The sequence below is a fragment of the Plutella xylostella genome, chromosome Z (genome assembly GCF_932276165.1).
Source record: "Plutella xylostella chromosome Z, ilPluXylo3.1, whole genome shotgun sequence".
Lineage (NCBI taxonomy): Eukaryota > Metazoa > Arthropoda > Insecta > Lepidoptera > Plutellidae > Plutella > Plutella xylostella.
The window spans coordinates 14147334-14170908 of record NC_064012.1 but is presented as its reverse complement, the minus strand read 5'-3'; the positions used below and the strand labels follow the sequence as shown (position 1 = coordinate 14170908).

General features: G+C 38.7%; 3 protein-coding genes across 4 annotated transcripts in view; 1 reads left to right on the top strand and 2 right to left on the bottom strand.

Moving 5' to 3' along the window:
* LOC105386472 (neurocalcin homolog) overlaps positions 1-23575 on the bottom strand; it is a 145497-nt gene that overhangs the window by 63615 nt on the left and 58307 nt on the right. The gene's annotated exons all lie outside the window — the stretch shown is intronic.
* The window catches only part of LOC105386471 (neuronal calcium sensor 2), a 143085-nt gene that overhangs the window by 61394 nt on the left and 58116 nt on the right, over positions 1-23575 (bottom strand). Inside the window, exon 1 of one of the 2 annotated variants that reach the window (XM_011557030.3) lies at positions 18298-19240. The exons of the other annotated variant lie outside the window; for it this stretch is intronic. The gene's annotated coding sequence lies outside the window, so the exon portion shown is untranslated. Of the gene's footprint in view, positions 1-18297; positions 19241-23575 lie in introns of those variants that run through there. 2 annotated transcript variants of the gene reach the window in all.
* LOC125491311 lies at positions 5978-6817 on the top strand. The gene has a single exon (XM_048632936.1). The coding sequence runs from the start codon at positions 5978-5980 to the stop codon at positions 6815-6817; it is 840 nt and encodes a 279-aa protein (XP_048488893.1).

Sequence of the window (23575 nt, the reverse complement as noted above, 5' to 3'; positions counted from 1 at the left end):
TCGCCCTCCCGGTGGTACAGCAAGTTTCCGGACTGGAGAATTTCCGTATCCTCTCCCTCTCGTCGGACTTCGGATAACCCTATAATGTCCCATTTTAACTTGCTGATTTCCTCTTCCAGCTCCTCTATCTTCACGTCTTCCCTCAGTGTCCGTGCGTTATATGTTGCCAGGTGCAAGGGTCGGTTGGGCTGGTAGCCGACTCTCTGCCGGAGATTCTTCGCACCCCCTGCCCCGCCGTTACCGTGACCGCTACCGGAGTCCGGGATAGCGGGGCTGCCGGGGACTGGGGGCCGGGGCTTTGTTTTTTCCATCATTAGGAGGTGTATTTGCCATAATCACCGCGCTTGGCAGGCGTGTTGGTGATTCTCCTTTTTTACGGCGGGAGATCGCCGCCTCTGCTAGGAGAGGAGGTCGGGTCGATTTACCGCCGCCCGACATTCGGCGTTGTCACTCGTTAGCACCACCCAGGGGGCACGTGTAGGGTAACTAGGGTTTGTACCTACGGACGTGAGCGACAAGCCCCCCGGATTCACTTCACATAAGTGATGTGACTTATGTGAAGTGAATCCGGAGTATATAATCGGGAATATACAAAGGGCGGATTTTTTTTAATGGTCGGGTAAAAGTTTCCTCCCGAATAGTTCTGATACTGTCACGTATGAATATTTGTGTTAAAAAAAGGCACGAACAAAATAATTACTCAAATAATTATTTTTTGACTGTAGAAAAATCTGCCCTAAATACATAAGGCACAAAATTGTCTGAAGAGTGGGCATAATTTAATTACTCAGTACATAATTCACAACAGAAAACAAAAAACATGCACTTTGCTAATGAAAGAAGAAAATACAACACAATTACGTGAGTTATAATGGTGATAATGGAAAAATTACAGAGACATTCGATAAATTACATGTTTAGGTGTATTCAAAGCCCAACAAAGGCACTTTGATTAGAAGCAAGATTGACATGTAAATGTCTGCTTTCCATAACATAATAACACGGGTTCGAATTGTTTCAGTATATCCAGTTAACATCAAAGCGTGTACTGTAATTATGTACGTATGAGTAGATAGGTGGCCTGACTGAGTGCTATAGCTTTATATTATGCAACTGGTATGGTCGTTTAATAGCCACTATTTGTGCTGAGATGCATTTAAGGAAAGAAAGAGTACCTAGCTGAATAAGATAAGCCTATCATGATGAGGCCAATTTTTTAAGGAACCTTAAAAAAAGGATTCTACAAAAATAAGCATCGGTACGTATTTTTTTTTTAATCATGTTATTTTTATTTGACATTTGATTATTTATCTTATACTGCTAATTATCCGAAATAATTCAGTCGAATTAATTAATTACTTATTCAAAAGTTTAAAAATATCACGTAATTACATAGATACTAAAAGAATTAGTTGTTTTTTCCATCCAAGCTTCATTAGGCTGTTATTTAAACTAATCATTAAACGAAAATGTTTTGTATTTGAAATGGTAACGAATCTTTTTCCTACCAAGTGGGTGTTCGATCTGAAAATAATTACGTTTGGAAGAAATAATGAGGTGTATCAAGGACTATTTTAATTATATCTAATTAATTTGTCTTAATTTTTTTTTAAACAAATCAAAAATAGCATATAAAATCATGTTTTTAAAATCGTTGAATATTTTTCTTCACGTCTCTAACTAATTTAACTTAATATAGCCTCCAAAAAAACTAATTTAATTTATTTTTTAAGAAATTTACGGTAGAGCCCCCAAGGATTGTCGTAGGATAGAGCCTCAAAGGTCTATTTCATGCTAGAGCTACACCTTAAATCAGCTATTCCTATTTCTGTCTATTCCTGTCGACACATCTGCCAATAAAATCAAGGCGTTGCACGGAGGCTCCAAAAGGAAGCGTCTCTATTGGTGGATTTTCTTTCACCTGGCTTCCCCCTACTAAACAGCTAAGGGGCTACAGCTGCGTATCCGATAAATATTTCCAGATAGGATATCTGGGTACGCAGCGGTGGATTCAACGAAAATATATTTCCATCGTTTTACTGTTGTATAGGTTTTTATTTTATAGATCTCAAGCGTTGAATTTTATTTTGTGGTATAATTTATCGATTCACTTCTTGAGTACTTATTTTCTTATAGTTATAGTTACTCATTTATTTAAATTATATATAATATGCCTATTCCCTATGACTCACTCGCGAGTCATTTCTTACTTCGGGGATAACAGTCGTGAGCATGTGTAATTGTGTATGTATCTATTACCTATAGTGCCTATATTAGAGTAAGTACCAAAATATGTGATTTGTTTATTTATTGTAAAAAAACTTACTCTATTTGTATTTGGCTCTTCGACTTTGGAAGTAAACAGGAGATTACATCGCGGGAATCAGGATACACGGAAGGATTTGAATTTTATAAACTTGTGATGGCTACAGATACAGTAGTGAATCTACTAACGGAAATTGAAAACCGAGAAGATGTTCATCTTCTGTCTGCTTAAAATATATGTAGGTATATATCTATTCATACAATATTTTATAATTATATTCTTATAATATTATTAAGTAGGTATATAAACTACACATAAAATTGTTAAGTATGCTCCTATTTCTTACTTTTTATGTTTATAACTTCTCATTAATTGAAAGGAAACAGAAAAATATATTCTGCATTACTTTTCACTATTTGCGCTGAGAAATAATGTCCCTTGGGAAAACTAGTGATATAAGCGTGTTATAAAGACTCCTTTGTAACATTTTCACAGAAGCTTAAAGTATAATACCACGAAATATATTTTCCCTCTATTCTTTATAATATGATAAATGACTATTTCTACGAAATAAAGCTACTTATTTACTGTAAGATTTTGGTTCATATTATTATTATTTGTAGTTCAGTATAATTCAATAAATAAGGGGCTTCAAAATAATATGTTCCTACATAGGCAGATACATAACTTTCCGAAAGCAGAGGGATATTTTCAAATTACCTGAGTAAAATCTGTTTAATATTTTATAAAATAGATAAAGGTTGGTACCTAATAGTTTAGTTTCTAGTGTTCGTCGACGAAGTATCAAATTTACAAGTTAGGTACAGTTATTTTTTTTTTAAATAAATACCTAAAAGTGTACTTTAAATCTTTAACACAGCCTTGTTTGCCTACATTAAAAAAATATGAAACTTCAACAGCAGAAGGCATTTAATCGCTTCACCTGGTGCAAGCAATTTCAATAATATGTAACAGGCCCAAGACCAACTCAAGGCGCTGTTTGTTCTAGATTGCGAGTCATCCTCGACTACCCCTTCGGGGATTACAGTCGTGAGCATATGTATGTATGTTCTAGGTCTAGCTAGCCGCATCTCAGGTCTTATACAGCACAGGTCTCCCTAGTAACTAGAGCAAATAACTTGAACTGAATTCGGCGCTTTGCATAAGCTGCTTTACAGCTACGTTCGAAAGCTACTTTTAAGACGACACGGCTCTCGTCTCCATTGTTCAAGCGAAATACCTTCTGATTAATTCTAGAAAATGTTCCCTGTTTTACGAACAATCATGGAGTATACCATAATAGTTTTTCTGTAACCGCTTAAACCTTTTTGGATTTGCCAAATCATAATGTAACACATATTTTTAACAACATTTAATGTATTAGCGCTTACCACATTAAATTATTAATATACTTTTTATAACTAAAAGGACTACATCGAATCATAATAAAGAAATAACAGATGTTTGCATATGATTCAATTCGATAGTTAGATGAAATGTTCTCAATGTACCTTATGCATATGCATACTAATATCAAACCGATCCACAAAGCACTACCAAGATTGGCCAGTGTATTGATAAACAGTACTACATCAAACATAGGCTTACACGGCCGTAGTGATTGTGGAAATCGAGATAGAAAGGAAAATAGAATGCCACTTGCCTCTGTATCTATGGTACCCTGGTACCTTGGGGAACAAGTAAAGCCGTTTACTGAAACTAAAGCTGCTTCTACAGATTCTGTCAGCGTAATACGGCACCTTATTTAAAATCTTTTGTTCGTTGGGAAGTTGTCGGGAGAAATCCAGATAATGCTCACTATTTTATGAATAAAGCAAAAAGGTTTTTGGTTGTGTCCGTCTAAAATGATTTAATACTTCTTTCCCTATTTTTAATCAAGTTTCTAGGGTTAAAAAAGTGAAAATGAGAAATTTGTAACGCATTGTGAGTATTTCGTTGCTATGGCGAATTGTAATATTCCCATAAAGTATTACCATGAAAATCTATGGACGTTGTTTTCCTACTTATTGGTAAAATGTATATTAACGAAATATTATAACTGTATTATGCCGTCATAATAGTTATTAGATCCATATTGCGTCTTATACTGTTGTATTCTCCAATCAGAGTCCTCTGAACATCATATATTTGGGTGTGACGCCATTATTTTAGTAATGATCGAAATAACGGTTTTATATCTTATCGCGGTATCATACGTACTAATATATCGACTATACGTTATTTTCCTCCCTAGAGACGCAATTACCACTTTTACAATCAACCGAGCGACCACTTGAGTGTTTTATATTGAAAGAGTATTATAACGCCACGGGGGAAAGCATCAGCCGATCGATAGTGCACACGCGAGATCGCAATGTTTGCAATAGTAATAGTTGTAACAAACTTGGAGACAAAATATTAATATACCTACATATATATTTTATTTCAGTGTCTACACAAGTACACACACTCCAGGCAAAAACTTCGCTATTTATCAATCGGCCGCGGTTCTTCAGCCATCGGCGTCCACCGAACCATCACGAAACGAGACCTGCAGGGTTTTTGGGAGCCCTGATGCGGTAACTACAACTCTATCTAGCATTAAACGCACCAATGGCGTGACGTGTAGCCCTCTGAGATGGACTGGGGCGCCGGCGCATCCATACAGTAACATTTTCATAGCGGAGCTACCACCATGAGAGCAATCGTGTCATAAGTTAATGTGTCCACGAGGTATATGTACTATAATGGATACAAGTAAGTATACTTTTCTTATCCTGATGGGGAGTAAGGGGAGAACGGTAACAACATCTAGCCGACCCTACAGTCACCCTCACCTGCACGCGCCGGTGGTTCGTACGAATAGCCGGCGGCGGCTCTGTAGCTCACGCTGCACAGCCGTGGTGCTCCCTGCTAGACAACTGACGAGGCTCTGGCGCCCGAGCGATGGCGGGATAACCATACACCTAGCTTCGGCTAGAAGAGGCTCTCAACAGCCTTAGGGACTAAATATCCCTAGAAAGGATTGAAAGGAGAAGGCACTCTGAGACTAAACCGGCGTGTCTGAACGTTTTGGTAGCAGCCCTACCATCAGACTAGGGTACTATGGGCTAATAACCTGTATGCTTGAAACAAAAACTATTACAGAAACTCGAAGTATAGCAAAACGGACCGATCAAAGAAAAACGACCTTTGGCGCGAAAACACGGACATTGATAGGCTGTTGGAACGTGCGAACCATGCGTGAAGACAGCCGAGTTAACCAAGTTGCACAATACATGGACAAATATGGGCTAGACATATTGGGTATATCGGAAGCGAGAAAAAAGGAGTTTGGGGAGGACCGAGTGGGAGATCTAAGGACTGCGCAAGGAGCAAGCTGGTTTCAGGGCAGGTCGATCGTGTACTGACCAAATAAACCTGTTACGTACAGTTCTGGAACAGTGCAGCGAAATGCAGTGCGAAGTGTTTACTCTCTTCGTAGACTTTGAAAAAGCGTTCGACAGAGTGAGGTGGTCTAGCATCTGGAAAATCTTAAAGAGGAAAGGTATCCCGGAGAAAATCATATCGATGATACGATGCCTATACACAGGTTCCTCATGCAGAGTTCTGCACTGTGGCGAGCTCACTGAACCTATACCTGTCACCGCGGGCGTCAAACAAGGCTGTTTACTATCACCCCTCCTCTTTATAACGGTTCTAGACGACGTAATGCGTAGAGCCACATGCGAATCGCAGAGAGGTCTGCCATGGACACAGGAACAGCAATTAGAGGACATCGACTTTGCAGACGATCTTTGTCTGCTATCGACTAAACGCCAACACCTGCAGTCCAAAATTGACGACCTCGCCAGAGAAGCAGAAAAGGATGGACTACGCATAAACTGCTCCAAAACTAAAGAGATGCGTCTCAACACGTCGGATGATTGCGCCGTGCATGTAAACGGGGAGGCCGTGGAGAGAGTGAACAAATTCACGTACCTCGGCAGCGTCGTGGACCCACACGGCGGAACCGAGGCCGACATCGACGCCCGCATCAACAAGGCCCGTTCAGCCTTTGCGCAGCTCAAGCCCGTCTGGGACTCCTCCGTCATCGCTCGCCGCACTAAAGTTCGGATTTTCGAGTCAAACGTCAAGTCAGTACTCTTATATGGTTGCGAAACGTGGTTCGTAAGAGATGACCTAACAAGAAGGCTACAAGTGTTTGTCAACAAATGCCTGAGACAGATACTAAAGGTATTCTGGCCGCGAACCATCTCGAATACGGAGTTATGGAGACTGACCAACCAGAGGAGAATTGACTCGGAAATCCGGCTTAAGAAGTGGAGCTGGATTGGCCATACGCTGCGGAGATCCGAAGACCATCCACCCAAAATCGCCCTGACAAAGTGGGCTGCATCTGGCAAGCGAAAGAGGGGACGGCCAAAAACCACGTGGCGTCGCACTGTCGTGCAGGAGGCAGCCGCCCTCGGCATGAGCTGGCACGAAGTCGAAGGCGTGGCACAGGACCGGTCAAAGTGGAAATCTACACTTCGAGCCCTATGTCCCTGATTAGGGATCCCAGGACCTGATGATGATGATGATACTTTTCTTATCGATGTCACATCAAATGCTATAACGACATCAGCATCAACATGCCGGGCCAATTATTTCGCAATAAGAGTAGCAAAACACTGGAGGAAGTTAGCTTAGTGCATTTACACGATAGAAGAAGAAGCATCAACATAATAACGACATATTAATACTTTTTTTTTCCCAAACTCACATCCACAAACATACCTACACACGAGTACTTACGGATTATAATAAACATGAACAAAGCAATGTCTACATTGTTTCAAAAATGTTTCGTGTTGGAGTTGGTAAGTTCTGGAAACTCTCCTCCGCCCGCCATTTCCAAGTGTACGCAAACAAAACAGATAATTGGCCAAGACTGAATCTCGGAACTTTAGGTTACGTACACATTGTGCTACAACATTGGAGAAAAAATTACTCAGTTCTTCCAATACCCATAGTGAAATGCTGATGAAAGGTTTCGGAACTTCGAAAATAGTGGTTTAAAAATTACTCATAGTTCTTCCAATACCCATAGTGAAATGCTGATGAAACGTTTCGGAACTTCGAAAATAGTGGTTTAAAAATTACTCAGTTCTTCCAATACCCAGAGTGAAATGCTGATGAAAATAGTGAACCTACACAAAAGATCACAAAAGGTGGCAGATAAAAGCATTTTTCTTGGAAATGTTCTTTTCCGCGCAAGTTGTACCGTGTGTAGGTTTCTGGAACTCAAGTTTTACAAACGCCCACGAACTTCCTACAAGAATTGTTTCATGTAACATATATTTATGTAAGATTTTACCTGAAGTTTTAATGTAGGTATAACTGTTTTTATCCATTTTCATAAAATATTAGTTTTATGAAAAAATGTTTAACAGATAAACTATGCTACTGACCTTTATCTATTGTCAAACTCATCAATTGCTATGGCCAGTTGACAGATTTTAAAACCTTATGATGATGGATGGATGAAAAAGCTCTTCGCTTTTGAAGAACAGAAGTTTCAGTAATTAAAGTACCTCCTAGAAAATTCAAAGTCACTCATCAGTAGAAACTCAAAGAAGACACAAAATTTAAATTTAACACTCTCAAAACCTTAAAAAAAAAACCGCCATGATTGGATATGTTTAAATCTAAATTTCTACATCCCAATTTCAAGTTTTGACAGTGTTAAACTTCGCCGTTGATTGTACTTACTGCGCAGCTAGCCACCACCCGATGTACTCTCCCGAACGACTTACCTGTGAAAAGAAAAAAAACTTTAGTGATTGGAGCCTTTGTGTTGAACCGCGAAGCGCAGTAGCCTTTCTTTCGGAGATAATGAGGTTTGGAATTAAAATAATACGGTTGGAATCCATAAATTAACAGTTGGACTATGATAAGCTACGCTTGCCTGTACGTAGTTTCTGTTCGCGAATACACAGCTATAAAAACCAAAAAGGTGTTTTTTCCATTACCTACACAAGAGCACCCAACAAAAAAAGCTAATGCCGCCACTAACGATTGTTACTGGCCAGTATTTTTTAAAAGCATTGCATGCATGAAGCCATTATCGACATTCAAGCGTTCCTATTTTAAAATGCAAAAAAGAGGGCACGAGGTTTCAAACAAGGAGGCGATTTACATGCAATCCAATATTTGCCCCTCACTTGAAGTACTGTCAATAAAATTCAAGGAATATGTAATGTAGTTTGAATGGAGGAAAATTCGTTCTGTATTGTTTCCAACACCGTTGCAGAGCGGGAAGAGTTTCTTAGAACTGTCTTATTCGGGGTAGTTTTCCTTTACGAGTACTTTGAAAGCTTGTTCTTGTGTATTCTTCAGCTATTTATGTGTTGGGATTGTTCTTCGGAAACTAACTTTATTGACACAAAGAGTATTGATTTCATTTACAAGTTCCTGGAGCTCCTGTAAGATCCATTACTGAAACACCAGACAAAATACACTCACAAGCAATTAAGAAGTTCCAGTGAAATATGGAACGGCAATGACTGGAAAGTGACTGGTGGAATTTTTTCATTGCTCGTGTGGGTATCATAAACAGAAGTTAACTATTACGGTTATCTACATATGTACCTATATAATTTTGACACCCAATAATGACATTGAATGAAAGTACAAGTTTTGATTCCAGGGAAAGGACTTCGCTCTTCTTTGAATATAAATAATAAAAAAAAACATTAATAAAGCCGTTATTCCATTAATTTGCCAAAGATTGGATCAGATTCCGTCATAAAAGGATACGCAATATTTAAACGCGTGAAAGCACTTTTAATCATAATTAATTGAGGGCCCAATTTGAGCCATCATGATTCACCCATCGCCGGCCGCGATATACCTACCAAAGTTAGATCTCATCATATGTGCCTTAACTTTGTTCAATAATAATTGTTCATATTTATTGCAATCTTTATAGCCGTTTCAATTATTTAAAAATAAGTAAGTAGTTTTTTTTATTGGCACTTAATCACAACTTCATAACTACTGTAGTAGGTAGAAGTGGAACTGAAAAAATATAGTCCACCACAACCGACACGTATTGTAAGTGTATTATTAGAAAAGACAGTCCTTAAAAGTAATAACAACTTTTATTCCATATATGATAAGTTTCCTAGACACGTGTAGGGAGTTATTGTAATAAAACAACGTTGAACTAGGTATCCTAACTAATAATATAAATGCGAAAGTAACTGTGTCTGTCTGTCTGTCTGTCTGTCTGTTACTCTTTCAGGCCAAAACTACTGAATGGATTTGAATGAAATTTGGTATACATATGGTCTAGACCCTGTGAAGGAACTTAGGCTACTTTTTATCCCAGTACTACATAAAACAACCACCTATTTTTAAAATGTTTGAACTAGTAACCTATCACGTTCTACAATATCTGGTTAATTACATTAGCCCTTCGTGATTACATTATATAACTTTATTTCAGTACACCTAATTACCGCTTTAAAGAATGGCGTCTTAATAATGAAATTTATATGCATAAAAATACGTTTCTAACGCAATTAATACGTATTCAATACTGGGATTATAATACATGGCATGGATATCCCCTAGTTAAAGCACTTTACTAACCAGGTCAAAGTAATTACAAATAAAATACTACTGTCAAAACCTTAAATTCTTTGTTCGAAATTCGACTGTATTCGCGAGTTAGAAAATTTTCTAGTTATCGTTTTTTTCTGAGATATTTTTTGACTACCTCCAGAATTTTTTTAAATTAATTTCTATGGTACAACCCGGGTTACGTAACCGTTTAATCTGCTCTATTTTTTTCACTCTACCTACTACAGTTCCGATTAAGCTTCGTTAAAAGTTTCCCAACGTTTCAATATTACGAAGTTTGAAGTTACATTTTTAGCAAGCTACCACTTATAGCTTCGGAAATGGGTTTTTGACGTTTTACTACAGGGACAAAAATGGCTGGCGTTTGTTTACCGTTTATTTTGCTTTCTATTCCAAAGTGAATTCATTGACAGTTTTAGTGAGCTCATTTTCAACATACATCCAAATCTAACTTTGGCGATTTGAATATGCCCAATGTTTTGTATTATTTTACTCGTGCAATGCACTTTGTAGTTTTGGCTAAGTTTGGATGTCCAGATTTGGCCATCATTCATGTTTTGTTACAGTCAATTGATTTTATGGTGTAATGATGCTGGGTTGTGGTGGCAGAGGGCGCCGTAAATTATAAGGCTCGACTAATGAAGTGGCATAAATAATTATTAAACTTAAGTTCGACGGATGTTCATAGAAATAGTTTAATAGTTATCTACATGTCTTAAGTTTTAACATCATGTGTTTTTTGTGAACTTGATATGTGTATGGATAAATAAACAATCAAGTCGTCGCCAATCCACTATACTAATACAATTATATGAAAATTAAACTGTGTACTCAAATCACAATAAATGGGTCATGATTGTGCGAATAATATTATTTATTATAATGATGTGAAATGTGGGCACTTTCACATCGTACTTGCGGTCAGATCCACTCTCATTATAAATTAAATTAATTAATATTATTGATGAGTGAAATGAATAGGTTTCAAATGCCTATGATATTTACGCTTGGTAAATGAATGATTAAATGAAAATTATATTTGATATCAAAGCTGCCACAGTATTAAGACACTATAAAAAACTTTTATCCCGGAACCCTCACGATAAAACTTTTAAAGAAAAAAGCAGATCTTGCTGGAAAAGCTAGTAGGTATTATTTATTTTCTTATTCACCCTCCACAAAATACCCACCCACCCACACCCAAAAAAAAATATACCTGCCCAAAGTCAGAATTTATAAAGCTCGCTTTCTCTCTGAAGCCGTCAATTATAATGTTGAAAGTTTGGATATTAAAATACGGTTTTGTAGCATATTTGCTGAGCGGTTCACTTCAAACGTCTGGGTTCGATTTCCGTTGCGGACAAAAGCAATATCGGCTGCAGACTTTTATCTGATAAGTGAAATGCTCAGACAATCCGGGCTGCATCGGTTTATCCCGCAGTTGGTTTTTTATTTTTACCCTTGTGCCGTTAGAATTTGGGATAATAATTGCAAAATCTGAAGGCATTTTTGTGAATCTAGTTAGATAGCTATAAAGTTACAAAGTTTGATATAGATATTAATTTGATATTAATCTCTGTATTGCAAGTTAAATGGGATCGCACTTAACATAATTAGCGATAAAATACAAAAAATAGATTCATTCCCTCTTATAAAACGAAGACGAACAGAAGATAGTTCTGGTTTATGCAAGTTTCTTTTGCCACTGACACACTGCATATTGTTAATCTAAGTACCTACATACACCTATACACGTAGACATTGAGACGAAAACTAAACACCGATTCATAATCGTACTGTCACTGGCTCAGTGCTAAACTGTCCCGCTTTACAGCCTGTTAAATGAAGTAATTTATCAGCCGGGCCTCTGTATTCGGTCAGCGGAGAGACCATCATTTATTTATGCAGTAGCCATTCAATAATGTACGGAGCTAATACTCGAGAGGGCCGTCAGAGGTGACTCGGGATAACATCATATATTATGCTGTATTCAGACGTGGATTAGAACGTCTGTCGGTCAACGTCAATGTGGTGTACCGGCAAGGACTTATGTAGGAATAATGTGGGCCTTACCATCAAAACATAGACACATGCTGAACGCTGTCAGTTGGCTGTCAAATGCCCATTAAACAAGTTTTTATTTGGAGTAACACAGTACTTGTGTACGTTATATAATGCTATATGTTATTAGCTATGTTTTCGCGTAGATTTCCGGACTTCCGAAGTCTAAATGAATTAATCACTCAAAAAAGTAATGTTCAAGTTTGAAGTATAAACCACTTGTAGTTACTATAGCAGTTTTACAAAAAAGGCTTTTCTTGAAACATTACGATTTGCTGATAAACTAAACCCACGATTCATTCAACTTTCATTTTTCAATTGCTAAAAGGCTTTTGTTTTATTCAGGCGTAGTTTATTATTATTAATATTAATACTCAGGTATATAATTCTGAGAAGTACACGGGTTACTAAGGGCTTCGTGTTTCGTATGAGGAGCTCTTTGCGGCGACATCGTAAAGCAAAATTTTAAGAAGGTTTTAATGTATTCTGTTTGAAATCTACAGCTTTCACAGTCCACGGGGAGGTCTATAACGGCGCGAAAGTCCTAAATGAGTGCGACAGACTTCCCAGCACTTATAATGACATACAACTTTAACGCCATTGTCACACTAAACCATTAAAACTTTAGGTCGAGTGCCGTGCGAAAATGGGGCGGGACGACGGAAAATATATCATGTAGCCACGGCGAAGCCAGCTCTTACATATAGACTTTTAGTCCTATTGTTACGAGCAAACTTTACACAGGAACTGGACGCTTCCACTGCTGGCAGACTCGATATTTTAAAGCGGCTTAAATCCAACATTGAATTTCTAACCCCGCTGCGGCTAAACTTTAAACCGATTTCATAAAAAAATACAAAATGAACGCAGTGAAAAATGTTGAACGGCGCTTTATTTTGTGTTATTCAGTCGCCTATTAACTCGGATCCTCAAGAACCACATAGCTCTTGGATGACCTTCACAAACTCATGGGATTACTCCAACTACAGCCAACAATTTGCGGCCAAGTCGCCGAGACCTCCGCAAGCGAAGCAATTAATAGACCTTAGGGCTCACCGATCACCGGGCATTCGACACGCACTTACCCCACTGACTAAGCGTGTTACAACTGTTCTAGAAACACCCCAAGAAGGACCTGCGAGTCCTAGCAAGTCTCCGTGGAATATTTAAACCTTCTACATTATTCATTTGCGCGGCATAATCAGGAGATGGAAGTTTCTCACTGTTAGCGCTCGGAATACAGAATTATTGGGGAAGTGAATAGTTGTTGGGGACGCCGCCATCGTCGTGGTAGGGTTGAATGAGTCCGTTAATGATGTCCGAATACCGCGCGGCAACGAGCCTGTACTAATTGGAGGGCTATTGAAAGGCACTTGTCCAGGAGAGCTTAATTCCTCTACGAATGGAAGCCGAGCTTTGTCTTTAAATAGCTTTGCGGTATAGTGATGCGTGGGAACCGCCGCGTCATAAAGACTTACACTAAATTATAAACACACACTCGGCAGCTGGAGGGTTACTCTAGACATGGAAGAAACGAGAACTGTCTCGCGAACGATACGTTTAACTCAACGTGATAAGAGTCGTGGTTAGCACAGCAGCGGTCCGTTTTCGGAAGGTGCAGTGACCCCCCAGTAACGAGGCGAAAATGCCCGCAATCGCGGTCGTATAAGAGTCGATATTTCGGAACTTCCACTGAAACTCGATTCGTAATTATTAATGCAACATTTAACTGAATTTCTTCGGTTTGATTGATATGTGTTCGCTATCATAATCATCACCATCATCATCAAAAAACTTTGATTATCAAAATATAGACGTCAACCTGCTAGAAATGGATATTCTAATAATTTCTAGAGCTGACATTTATTTAAATTTTTCATATCTAGAGGTAAATCTGGTGATTTCATAATTTTCCCCGTTTCCTAGAACACGGCCGCGCATTAGAGGCAATCTTCGGGAATACAAAAGTACTCTCGCGCGAGACCAGAATAACATTTTGATCGATTGGAAGCGAGCGGAATACAGTACAGGAATAAAATCTCATTATATTGTTTTCTTTCATAATTTTCATCAGGTATTTTTTATGAATTAATTGGGGCTTAGCTCCTCGGTACAAACAAACAAAGCTTTTCCTAATGATGTATAATGCCGGCTTCAATTTGTGTTTATACAGCTTTTACACTAATTGGCCTGTTTCCAAAAACTGCCTTCTAGGAGTCGGTTGTGGAAACCATGACATCACATTCAGGGGTGTGACTTCGGTCAGGTCTATATCCAGACGACTGACATAATAAAATTATAGGCTGGCGACAGAGATTTTATTAAGTTAGCTAAACTTTAACTTTGGAATCTGTTATTCCGTTACAATATTCAGCCACTTCTCTATATCTGTAAGTACATTAATATATCTAAGAGATAAAATCACGTAAGTACCTACAAATGTACTGCGAAAAGCGGGTTAACCTCTGATTACCTCTTCAAGTATTACATTCGAGAGAATATATGCTCAATGCATTCTTATTACTATTTATTTATTTATAAAAACAGGCATATATACATTACATTTTTGTTTGACAGCGGATTACGATACATTCACCAGAGCGGAACTAGAGTTGTCATGGTGGTGAAAGGAGTCAGTATTTTCAGTCCCTGAATGCCCAGTTGCCACTCGCTGCACGGTTTTGTTATCGACGTAGATAAACGTAACGATTTCGCACTTCGCCGTAAATACGGCGCTAGGCTAAGGCGGTAGTGAAGCTGCTTCCGAAGCTGGGGGCCGCGGGTTCGAATCCCGCTCAGGGCAAACATTTGTGGGATGAGCATTGGTGTTTCCCTTGTGTCTGGTTGTCGTTTATATATTTAATATATATCTATCTATGTATTTGTGTATCAGCAGTCCGACACCCATAACACAGGTTCTGCCTAGCTTGGGGTCGGATGGCCGTGTGTGAGATGTCCCCACATATTTATTTAGCTTGGCGGTTACACGAGTTTATCGTAGTCGATAACATAGCCGTACGTACAGTTAATAGGTATGTTACTCGCGGAGACTTCTTTCATATGCATAGATAAAAGTATGATACTTAATAGTCTTAAAACTCGTATGTAGGTAGATAGAAGAGCTACGAATTTAGATCCAATTATTTCCCGAGAAAACTACATAAATGTCGTGGGAAATGTTGGTATCCATAAATATACTTGTGAATTCCAACAAATTAAATTTCACAATACCTGAAATATAAATGAAAATCGTTTCCACGGCGGGCGGGCGGTATTGTTCTAAAATATCGTTCGACAAAGCGCTCTGTGTCGGGCTGAAATTTTCATCCGTCCAGTTAATTTCACCGACGCAAGAATAAATTACATTTCGCAGCGAGTGGTCAAAGCGAATAATACACTTACCTAATAATAATAATTTATCTATATATAAAATTTCACACTACGCTTCGGAAGTCGATTGAATTGCAATTTTAGTGCAGGTATACTATACTTACGTTGATACGAAACACAATACTTCTATACAGCACCTATAGAATCATACAGGAGCTAATCTCGAAGCAATTTGTTTAGGGTTCAAACTATAAACCCAAAGGAAATATTAAAATTGAACGATTAGGGCTCAAAATTGGGGTTCCGCCCCTTCCGTAATCCTATTACATAATTTTCCTATTTGATCCTCTGATCCCAGTTCCACTTGTACACCTATTTATGGCTGTCGCGTACCCAATTCATCAAAATTAATTCACCCCCAATTACATTTGAGAAATGTTGCAATTGTTTAGAAACAGTTTTTATGTTACAAAGATTATAAATGTAAGAAGGGGAGATGATAAAATGAAGGCATCTATCAACTGCCTCGGCCCGTGAGAAGATACGTTTCCACCGCCGCCTCTCGATACTTTATTCGCCACCGAAAAATAATATTTATTAAAGTATTAAGTTAAAAATAAAATGGCGACGTGTAATAATTGTTAATTTATTTCAGAGCATATAAGCAGCTGGAGTCTAGGCACTTATACTTAGGCAGTTATATTTATAGCACAAGTCACTTGTATACCTATTGAAGAAAAATATAGTTCGTAATAAATATGTATTGTTTCGAATCTGTGACCGTTAAAACAATTTCTTCCTAGATCAAAGAGTTTTATGATGATGATAGGCTTCTATTCACGGAACTCATAAAGTGAGGCTTTACTGACTGCTCCCATATCTAAAGTAATTAAGAGCATCTAGATTCTAGGTCTTCCGAAGGCACGGCTTATTTAACTAAGAAAAATCTTTCCTTCGAGGAATATTGGAGTGTACGATATTTTATTTAAATATATGCATTTTTTCTCCTTCAGAGAGGTTCGTGTCAATCATTGAACGTATATGTACCCATAATAGCTGATGAAAATGTTTTTAAATAACTATTTTAACTTGTTAACGATTACAAGGCACACTTTTGATCATTAGCATAATTGATCATGCAGCAAAAGTGATCAAAACCAACCATCGTCTACTGCTTTACAAGGGCTTCTACCAAGTAGATCAGAAAGAATGTGTCCTCGGCCTTCCTCATTCAGTCACAACCGCCTATTTTTCTGAGGTCAAGATAATTAAAGCTCATAAATCAACCACATCGAAACTTCAGCCACACAGTAAGGTGAAATCCCATGTTCAAATTTGATTCGCTTTAAATATTCTGACAATGAAATACTATAAAATACGTTGCGCAATAACGGGGAGGGAATATTATAAATTATGTAGCACAGGAGTAGTCGAAATGTAGAGAAATTCGCACAGTGGCCTCCACCTGAACCGTGCGCGCGGCCACATTTATGTACATTTAGTGAAACAGCTATTTGAGTATCAAAATTTTAGCTGCAGAGACTCGGAAAATAGACCTTACATTACTATAATATTCAGCCTTTCTAGGTCGCTTTTTCCACTACGCTTTTTATAGGTCAAAACTACAGTTTCAAGGCTACCGTAGCTTACTAAACACTCTTTTCTTTCTTTTACCGAAATTAACTTTTTTCCATTGCATATTTATTGCGGGCCGTTCGTGATAAACGTAATTTTATGTAGGTTTTTCTATTTTCTGATAAGAAGCTCTAGCGAATGGCCGGCTGGATATTCATGGAATAATTCTGAATACGTACCACCTGAACAGATTGTCCAGCGGTTTAAAAGATGCGGTCACAGTATAAATTTTTGCAAGATTATTTATAAATTCGATTCATAAGACACAAATTAGGTAAATAAACAGAAAGATCGAGCGTACTTTTAAGCAATGCAGATGTGCAGAAGCTAAAAATATACGCCCCAATTCAAAGCAATGCCGTGAGAGAAAACGCATATTTTTTGCACAATACGATTTGCACCTGATTTGAGTTGAATATTTCGATTACAGTCGCTTTTCACGCTCAGCGCTTAATATAACATTTCAAAGATAATGTATACTATAATTTAACTCTTTTCAGAGCTGTAAGTGCTTTTATTTGTAATGATTTATTTGCCGTGAGCAAGCAGAATGGACCGCAGTGTCGACAACTAACCGACGGCAAACAAACGACACACATCATTATGTCTCCCCGTCGCCCTGTCGTCAGGTCGCCAACGATCGGTTGACGGTTGACCTCAGACAACAAATACATAAAATATGCGCTCCAATAAAATACTCGTATTTCCCTGCAATGTCCCGGTCCCGGATGCGGATGGCATAATCCCCTCGGGCGAGCTTCGGTCAGCAATTTATGCATACATTAGTTTTCCATTTCTTTCGAGGCTCGAATCAACAGTTACCGATTTCAGCCCCCAAGTGAAGCTCGCGGACAGAGCAAGACATGCGCAGAACCCCGTCACTTCACACGTGCCACAAAAGCCCTTAAGCCCCTAATTATACCGCATTAAAACCACACGGATAAAGATAAAAAAGGTTTTGGGCGAAACCGCAAGAAACACGGATAGTCTCACCCGGGATAAAGAGAGACGTCGCCCATAAATACCGATCGCGATGATTCCTTACGGTTTACGATTTTACGAGTACAATCTAACTTTAGAAATATATAAACCAGATGGCTGGCTGGCGTTCCCAATGGAAATATGGAATCAGTTGCGCTTATATACGGAACACGGCCGACACAGGTAAATCTTGTAAAAGAACCAAGCTACATCTGAAATATCACAGTTAAAGTACAAACACCAAAGAAAAAATACAAGAAGATGAAAAAATAAAAAAAACATCCGCCGCAATTTAAAAGCGCCAAAAAAAAAACAGGAACAGAAGTCTCGAACGGGGCCCGCAACAAACGAGGCAGGAAGAAAATAGTGAAAGCGAGAGTGGGACATCGGCTCACCTGAAAGTTTGCGTGTTCGGGATCGATCGGAGAGCGTTCAGTGAAGCGCGAGCGGCGGCGACGTAGTGCGGCTCGGAGTGGCTCAGCGGGCGGCGAGCATGGCGGAGCGACGCGGGGCACTGGCGGCGCCGCCGGGGACCGACACGAGAATACCCACCCGCACGCCTCGGCGCGATCGATACCGCGCTCCCACTATCGAGCTCGCTACTGGCTGCTGCCCAGGACTGGACGCGTCCACCGATACCGCGACAATGACAACGATACGTCCGAGTGGAGCCTCCGATGCAGCCAGTATTATTTTAAATGATGACGCGGAGGGTGCGCGGGCATGCGCGGAGGGCGGGAACAAGCCGCTCGCCGTCTCACGCACGCCTCACGCGGGCCCACCTCGCGACCGACATCTACAATATTTGCTACATTGCCGAAAACCTACTTTGCGTATCGATTGCCGGCGAGACGTCACACTCTTACACGATTATTAAGTTTCAGGATTAGCTGCGAAGCTGCCGGCTTACGGCGGCATTGTTGCCGGATTGAAAGCGTCTGTGTAGTTTGCATTATAGATTGCAGATTGTCTTGATAGGTTGTCTAGCTTCTAGAACTTGTAATCTGTTTACCTGACAAGTTTTGTCCCGCTGTAGCTGAACATTTTACTCCGAGTTGGCAAGAATCCGTGTAGCTGCGGAATTTAATTAATATTCGCACGAGTTTCTCGGAATTCTTTCAACTTTCAGCCATTAGGACCTGTGATTGAACGAACAATGGTGTCGATACGACAGGCTCGTTAGCCATTTTCTGACGTCGTTGTTTGAACGGATTATCTTCTTTGAATATGGTTTTGGGTTTTCGTCAGTTCAAAGTAAATTACAAAGCAAATTTTTGTGAAATGAGTTAGCGTTGGTAAATATTAAAAAATACTTGCTAAAACGTTCGCATTATTTTAAATAATTACATCATACAATTTTACGGCTGAACCGAATATGATGCAACAGAGCACTCGAAGGAGGCTCACAACGGTGACGTTATGAGCCTCCTTCGCGTTAGTCCAACTTATGAGATACACAATTTATTTTCGGACAAGTGAAAAGCTCACTAAAACACAAACCTTTATAATACTCATAATTTCTTCTCTTCTCTGAAGAATATGACCCCTTCGCACGACACTGTACAAAGGAGTGAAGAATTTAGTTGCCCCCGGAAAATATTACCCATCTGAAATCCAATTTTTAGATCCCACCCGGGCTGGCCGGGGAAATAGAATTGCTCTGTAATGGCACATGTTCCGCCGGTAGGTTCACAACTTACGAGAAATGTCTTGAAACGGTCAACTTTAAGTGTACACTCGACCGAGAGCTTCAGCCTAAATCATAAAGTGTCATTTAGGCTGACATGCTCAACACCATTTAAATAGGTTTATTTTAAAAAATAATGCTGGCTTGCTCTGAAACTATAGTGCAAGTATAAGCAAGCGAGCAATAGATTAAACAATACGTATAAATGTTTGGTGCAAGTCACTCTTAAAGTTGTCAAATAAAGTTATTACGGTTTAAGTATTGGAAACTAAAAAATATACGAGAAACTCTCGACATAAAAAATATTAACGACAAACATGTCTGTATTAAATGAAGTATAAGATCTAATTTGTAATACAACAGGCACCCTTAATTACTAAACAAATCTAACAAGCAATCCAAACTAAACTCTTAGGAAACACGCATAAAACTGAGAGTCGAACGTTAAAGCTTAGCCTAAGCACTTCGATCTAGATTCGACAAATACAGAGGGGTCATTAACAATAGCCTCAATCAAACCCTTTTGAAATGCTATATTTTGTATTAGCAATGTATAGTTGTATAATGTTTTCCCTCACCCTCAAAGCCTCTATTAATTTCGATCAATAATAATAGGTTTAGAACCTACACACATATCTAGGCTTACATAGGATTGAGTGGAGAGGTTCTGGCGAATTTCATAATCTAGGTACTTAGCATTGCCCTGTTTCAGCACGTTATTAACAGTTGATACAGTAGTGTCAATAAACCTCCAGTCTAGTCCAGCGGCCCATAATAATATTATGGATGTCCTGAAGTGATGAATTTACGGGTCATTTATTTATAGTACGACAGATGTTAATATTTTCATACGTTTTTAATTCTGTTATAATTCATATCAATGATGGATGGCCCCATGGATGACTCTGCAACGACTGGACAACTCATTCATATTTACGGGTGGTCGAGTGTTGTAAGGTAATGCTGATAAGTTTTGTTGAAAAATGGAGTTCATTCCGACGTTAATTCAATATTTAAATTTTAATACAATAAATTTTCAAAATGTACCTACCTATAATATAGGTAGGTATTTATTTTATACAGTAAAGGCGTTATCAGTATTGTCGGGGGCAGAGAAACCTGACCCGCCTCTCATAGTAACAATGCTTCTGAGAGGGGTCAGGTTTCTCCCCTGACTACCTACCAACCTAAGGATCATTGACATGGAATTGTATCAAACAATAAGATAGAATAAACGGAAAACGTATGGAATTTGGTCTAAGAACAAATAACTACATGACTAGGTGTATCCTAACTAATATTATAAATGCGAAAGTAACTGAGTCTGTCTGTCTGTTACTCTTTCACTCCAAAACTACTGAACGGATTTAAATAAAATTTGGTATACATACGGTCTAGACCCTGGGAAAGAACATAGGCTACTTTTTATCCCGGAATTCCCACGGGAAAACTTTTTAAGGCGAAGCGAAGCGCGCGGGAACAGCTAGTGTAATAATAACTTCATGAAGGGTAACTCACTAAAACATATTTTGGACAGAGATAGCATTTGTGTTTGGTTCATGACGAGTTGTGTAACTATAATTCAGGTGTGTACTTTAAGCAGAAACACCCTGTATAACACCCTATGTACACAGCGTCAACGGTGCACCCTCCATACGGAACCAGAGAGACGAGTGCAAGGATTATGTCTAATGGAATATGGACTAATACCCGGACCACACGTAAGCTGGACTGTCTACGCACGGGAGTGCATCCTGTCTAGTGTATTTGCATTAAATAATAATGTTTTCTAATGGGGTGCACTATTGCTCTGCAGACTACAGGACCCTCATCGTCGTAGCACCTGAGAGTCTTCTCACCCTGTACAGTCAGTGACCGACGCTAATCTGACTGGCCAATCATTTTACCACTGTGGCAGACCTACCCTCTTACAGCTATAGTAATTTTCAACGATAAGCTGAAAAAAATATCGTTCCCAAATGAAGAAAATGAATAAGCTTCATTTTATGAAAAAAAAAAAAACAAAATGGATGGTGAAATGGAAAGTGTTATATGTAAACTGGTGTAGTTTAGATCGCAGGACGAAGCCTAGCCTTTGTAACGTAACCAAGCGCCCTGCTACCGACGTAAATGACGCGATACCCGCTATCCTCCGTCACTCTTGTGTCATAATTTATGGCGTATCCCGGAAAAACACGGGTTTCCGAATAATCTGTATGCATTGTTTTACGTGGGTAATAGTAATAATATTATAATGGTAGGTAGTTCGGTAGTGGTTGCACAGGGAAAGCCTAGATCAGAATATTATGGCGCGGTAATGAAAAATTAAGGCTTATGTGGAGGTAGGCTGATGACGATGATGACTGGCACTCAAAGGTATCCTCTTTAAGTTCCGGATATTTAATACGCCTGATAGAGAAAATATTATGTTTTTCCTAATTGGATTTGATTGGCTTTATTTAATATTTTTTTTGTACCTATATTGGAAATATTGATTGATACTTGTACAACAAAAACATTTTCAAAATTGAAAGTAACTCTTATATTTTAAGTTGCAAGTGCAGCAGTGACGTTTTTGTTGTTAGTTACCTCTGACTACCCTTTTCGGGGGTTACAGTCGTGAGCTATTATTATTACTGTGTATGTAGTCTATTAAATATACAAAAAGTAGCCTGTATAACCGCCAAATGTGAAAGTGATTTTTAAATGAAAACTGCAAAAAATGTGCCCCCGTTATTAAACTGACAGGCGCTAACCTGACGTTACGACAAAAAAAAGTAGACGCTGACACAATTCAATTTTCGTAGTCGCAACGTTGCGCACCAAAATTCCGATAAATCCTTGAAAAAACTGAACGTTTTGACAGCAGTTTCAATTTTAACCTTTAGAAAATTGTGTTAGTGTGGCATACTGTTTTATTTTAGAAAAGTTACGCTAGCTACAACAATTTACCCCTAAATTAAAAATAAAACGACAAAAAAATAAAAACACCGACATTAAAATACACAAAAACCCTCGGACAGAATATACCTACATAAGTAACCGACCACAATCTTTTCACCTTCCTTTATAACTCCTTTTGTTTAGCATCGCTTCCAACATTATTATAGCGTCAGAAAAGCCTCGGAATGTGAAGCGCCACCACCACTAATTCGAAAAACGCTCCGTCGGTAAAAGCGCGAGGAAAATGCAATATCGCACACTTAGACTTTATTAAAGTGTCCGAGACAACTCTATCCACTGATGCACACGTACAACTACATCACAGTAGCCGCTATAACAAAGGTAAGGCGGCTATCTTCTACATTTTGTTCCTTATAATTTAATTTATCGCGCAGCTACGGGCCGGGATTACAAGGAAAAAAGCTCTTTGTCTGTTCCACTTAGTCCCTGGCTGGGGCTACGGCGATGCTCGCATCAAATAGGGACTAACGTTTACACAGAAATCAGCGACCACCACTCTCCTCCCTCTGGCCATCGGGGATCCAGGCGAGACGCAGACGAATAAAACATCGTATTTGTTTCACTTAAACTCTTTTAAATTTAAAAGGGATAAACCAGAGATGTGAGTGCACGTTTGAGAACTTAGGTAATGTTTAATGGACTAACAGCTCACGTGATAAAATTCCCAGGAGCAATGTGGAGTTTTATTGTGGTTTTGGCAACTTCACTGATTATATATTCCTTGATTTGTAACCTTCTTACCGCTGAACTAATATAATATAAATGAATGACTATTCTTGTATGAATATTTGATTATTATATTTCTATTATTGTGTTATCTCAGTTTGAACTTAATTTATATAAATTTGCATAAATTATATAGTGTAGATAATCAAAAAAATTGTACGTAGGACTGTATAGTGCAAAGCATGGAGAACTAATATTTATGTAACAACATTTAATCTACCCATGTTTACAATAAATGAATTTTTATCTTTATATTTTTTTACCGACTTCAAAAAAAGGAGGAGGTTCTTAATTCG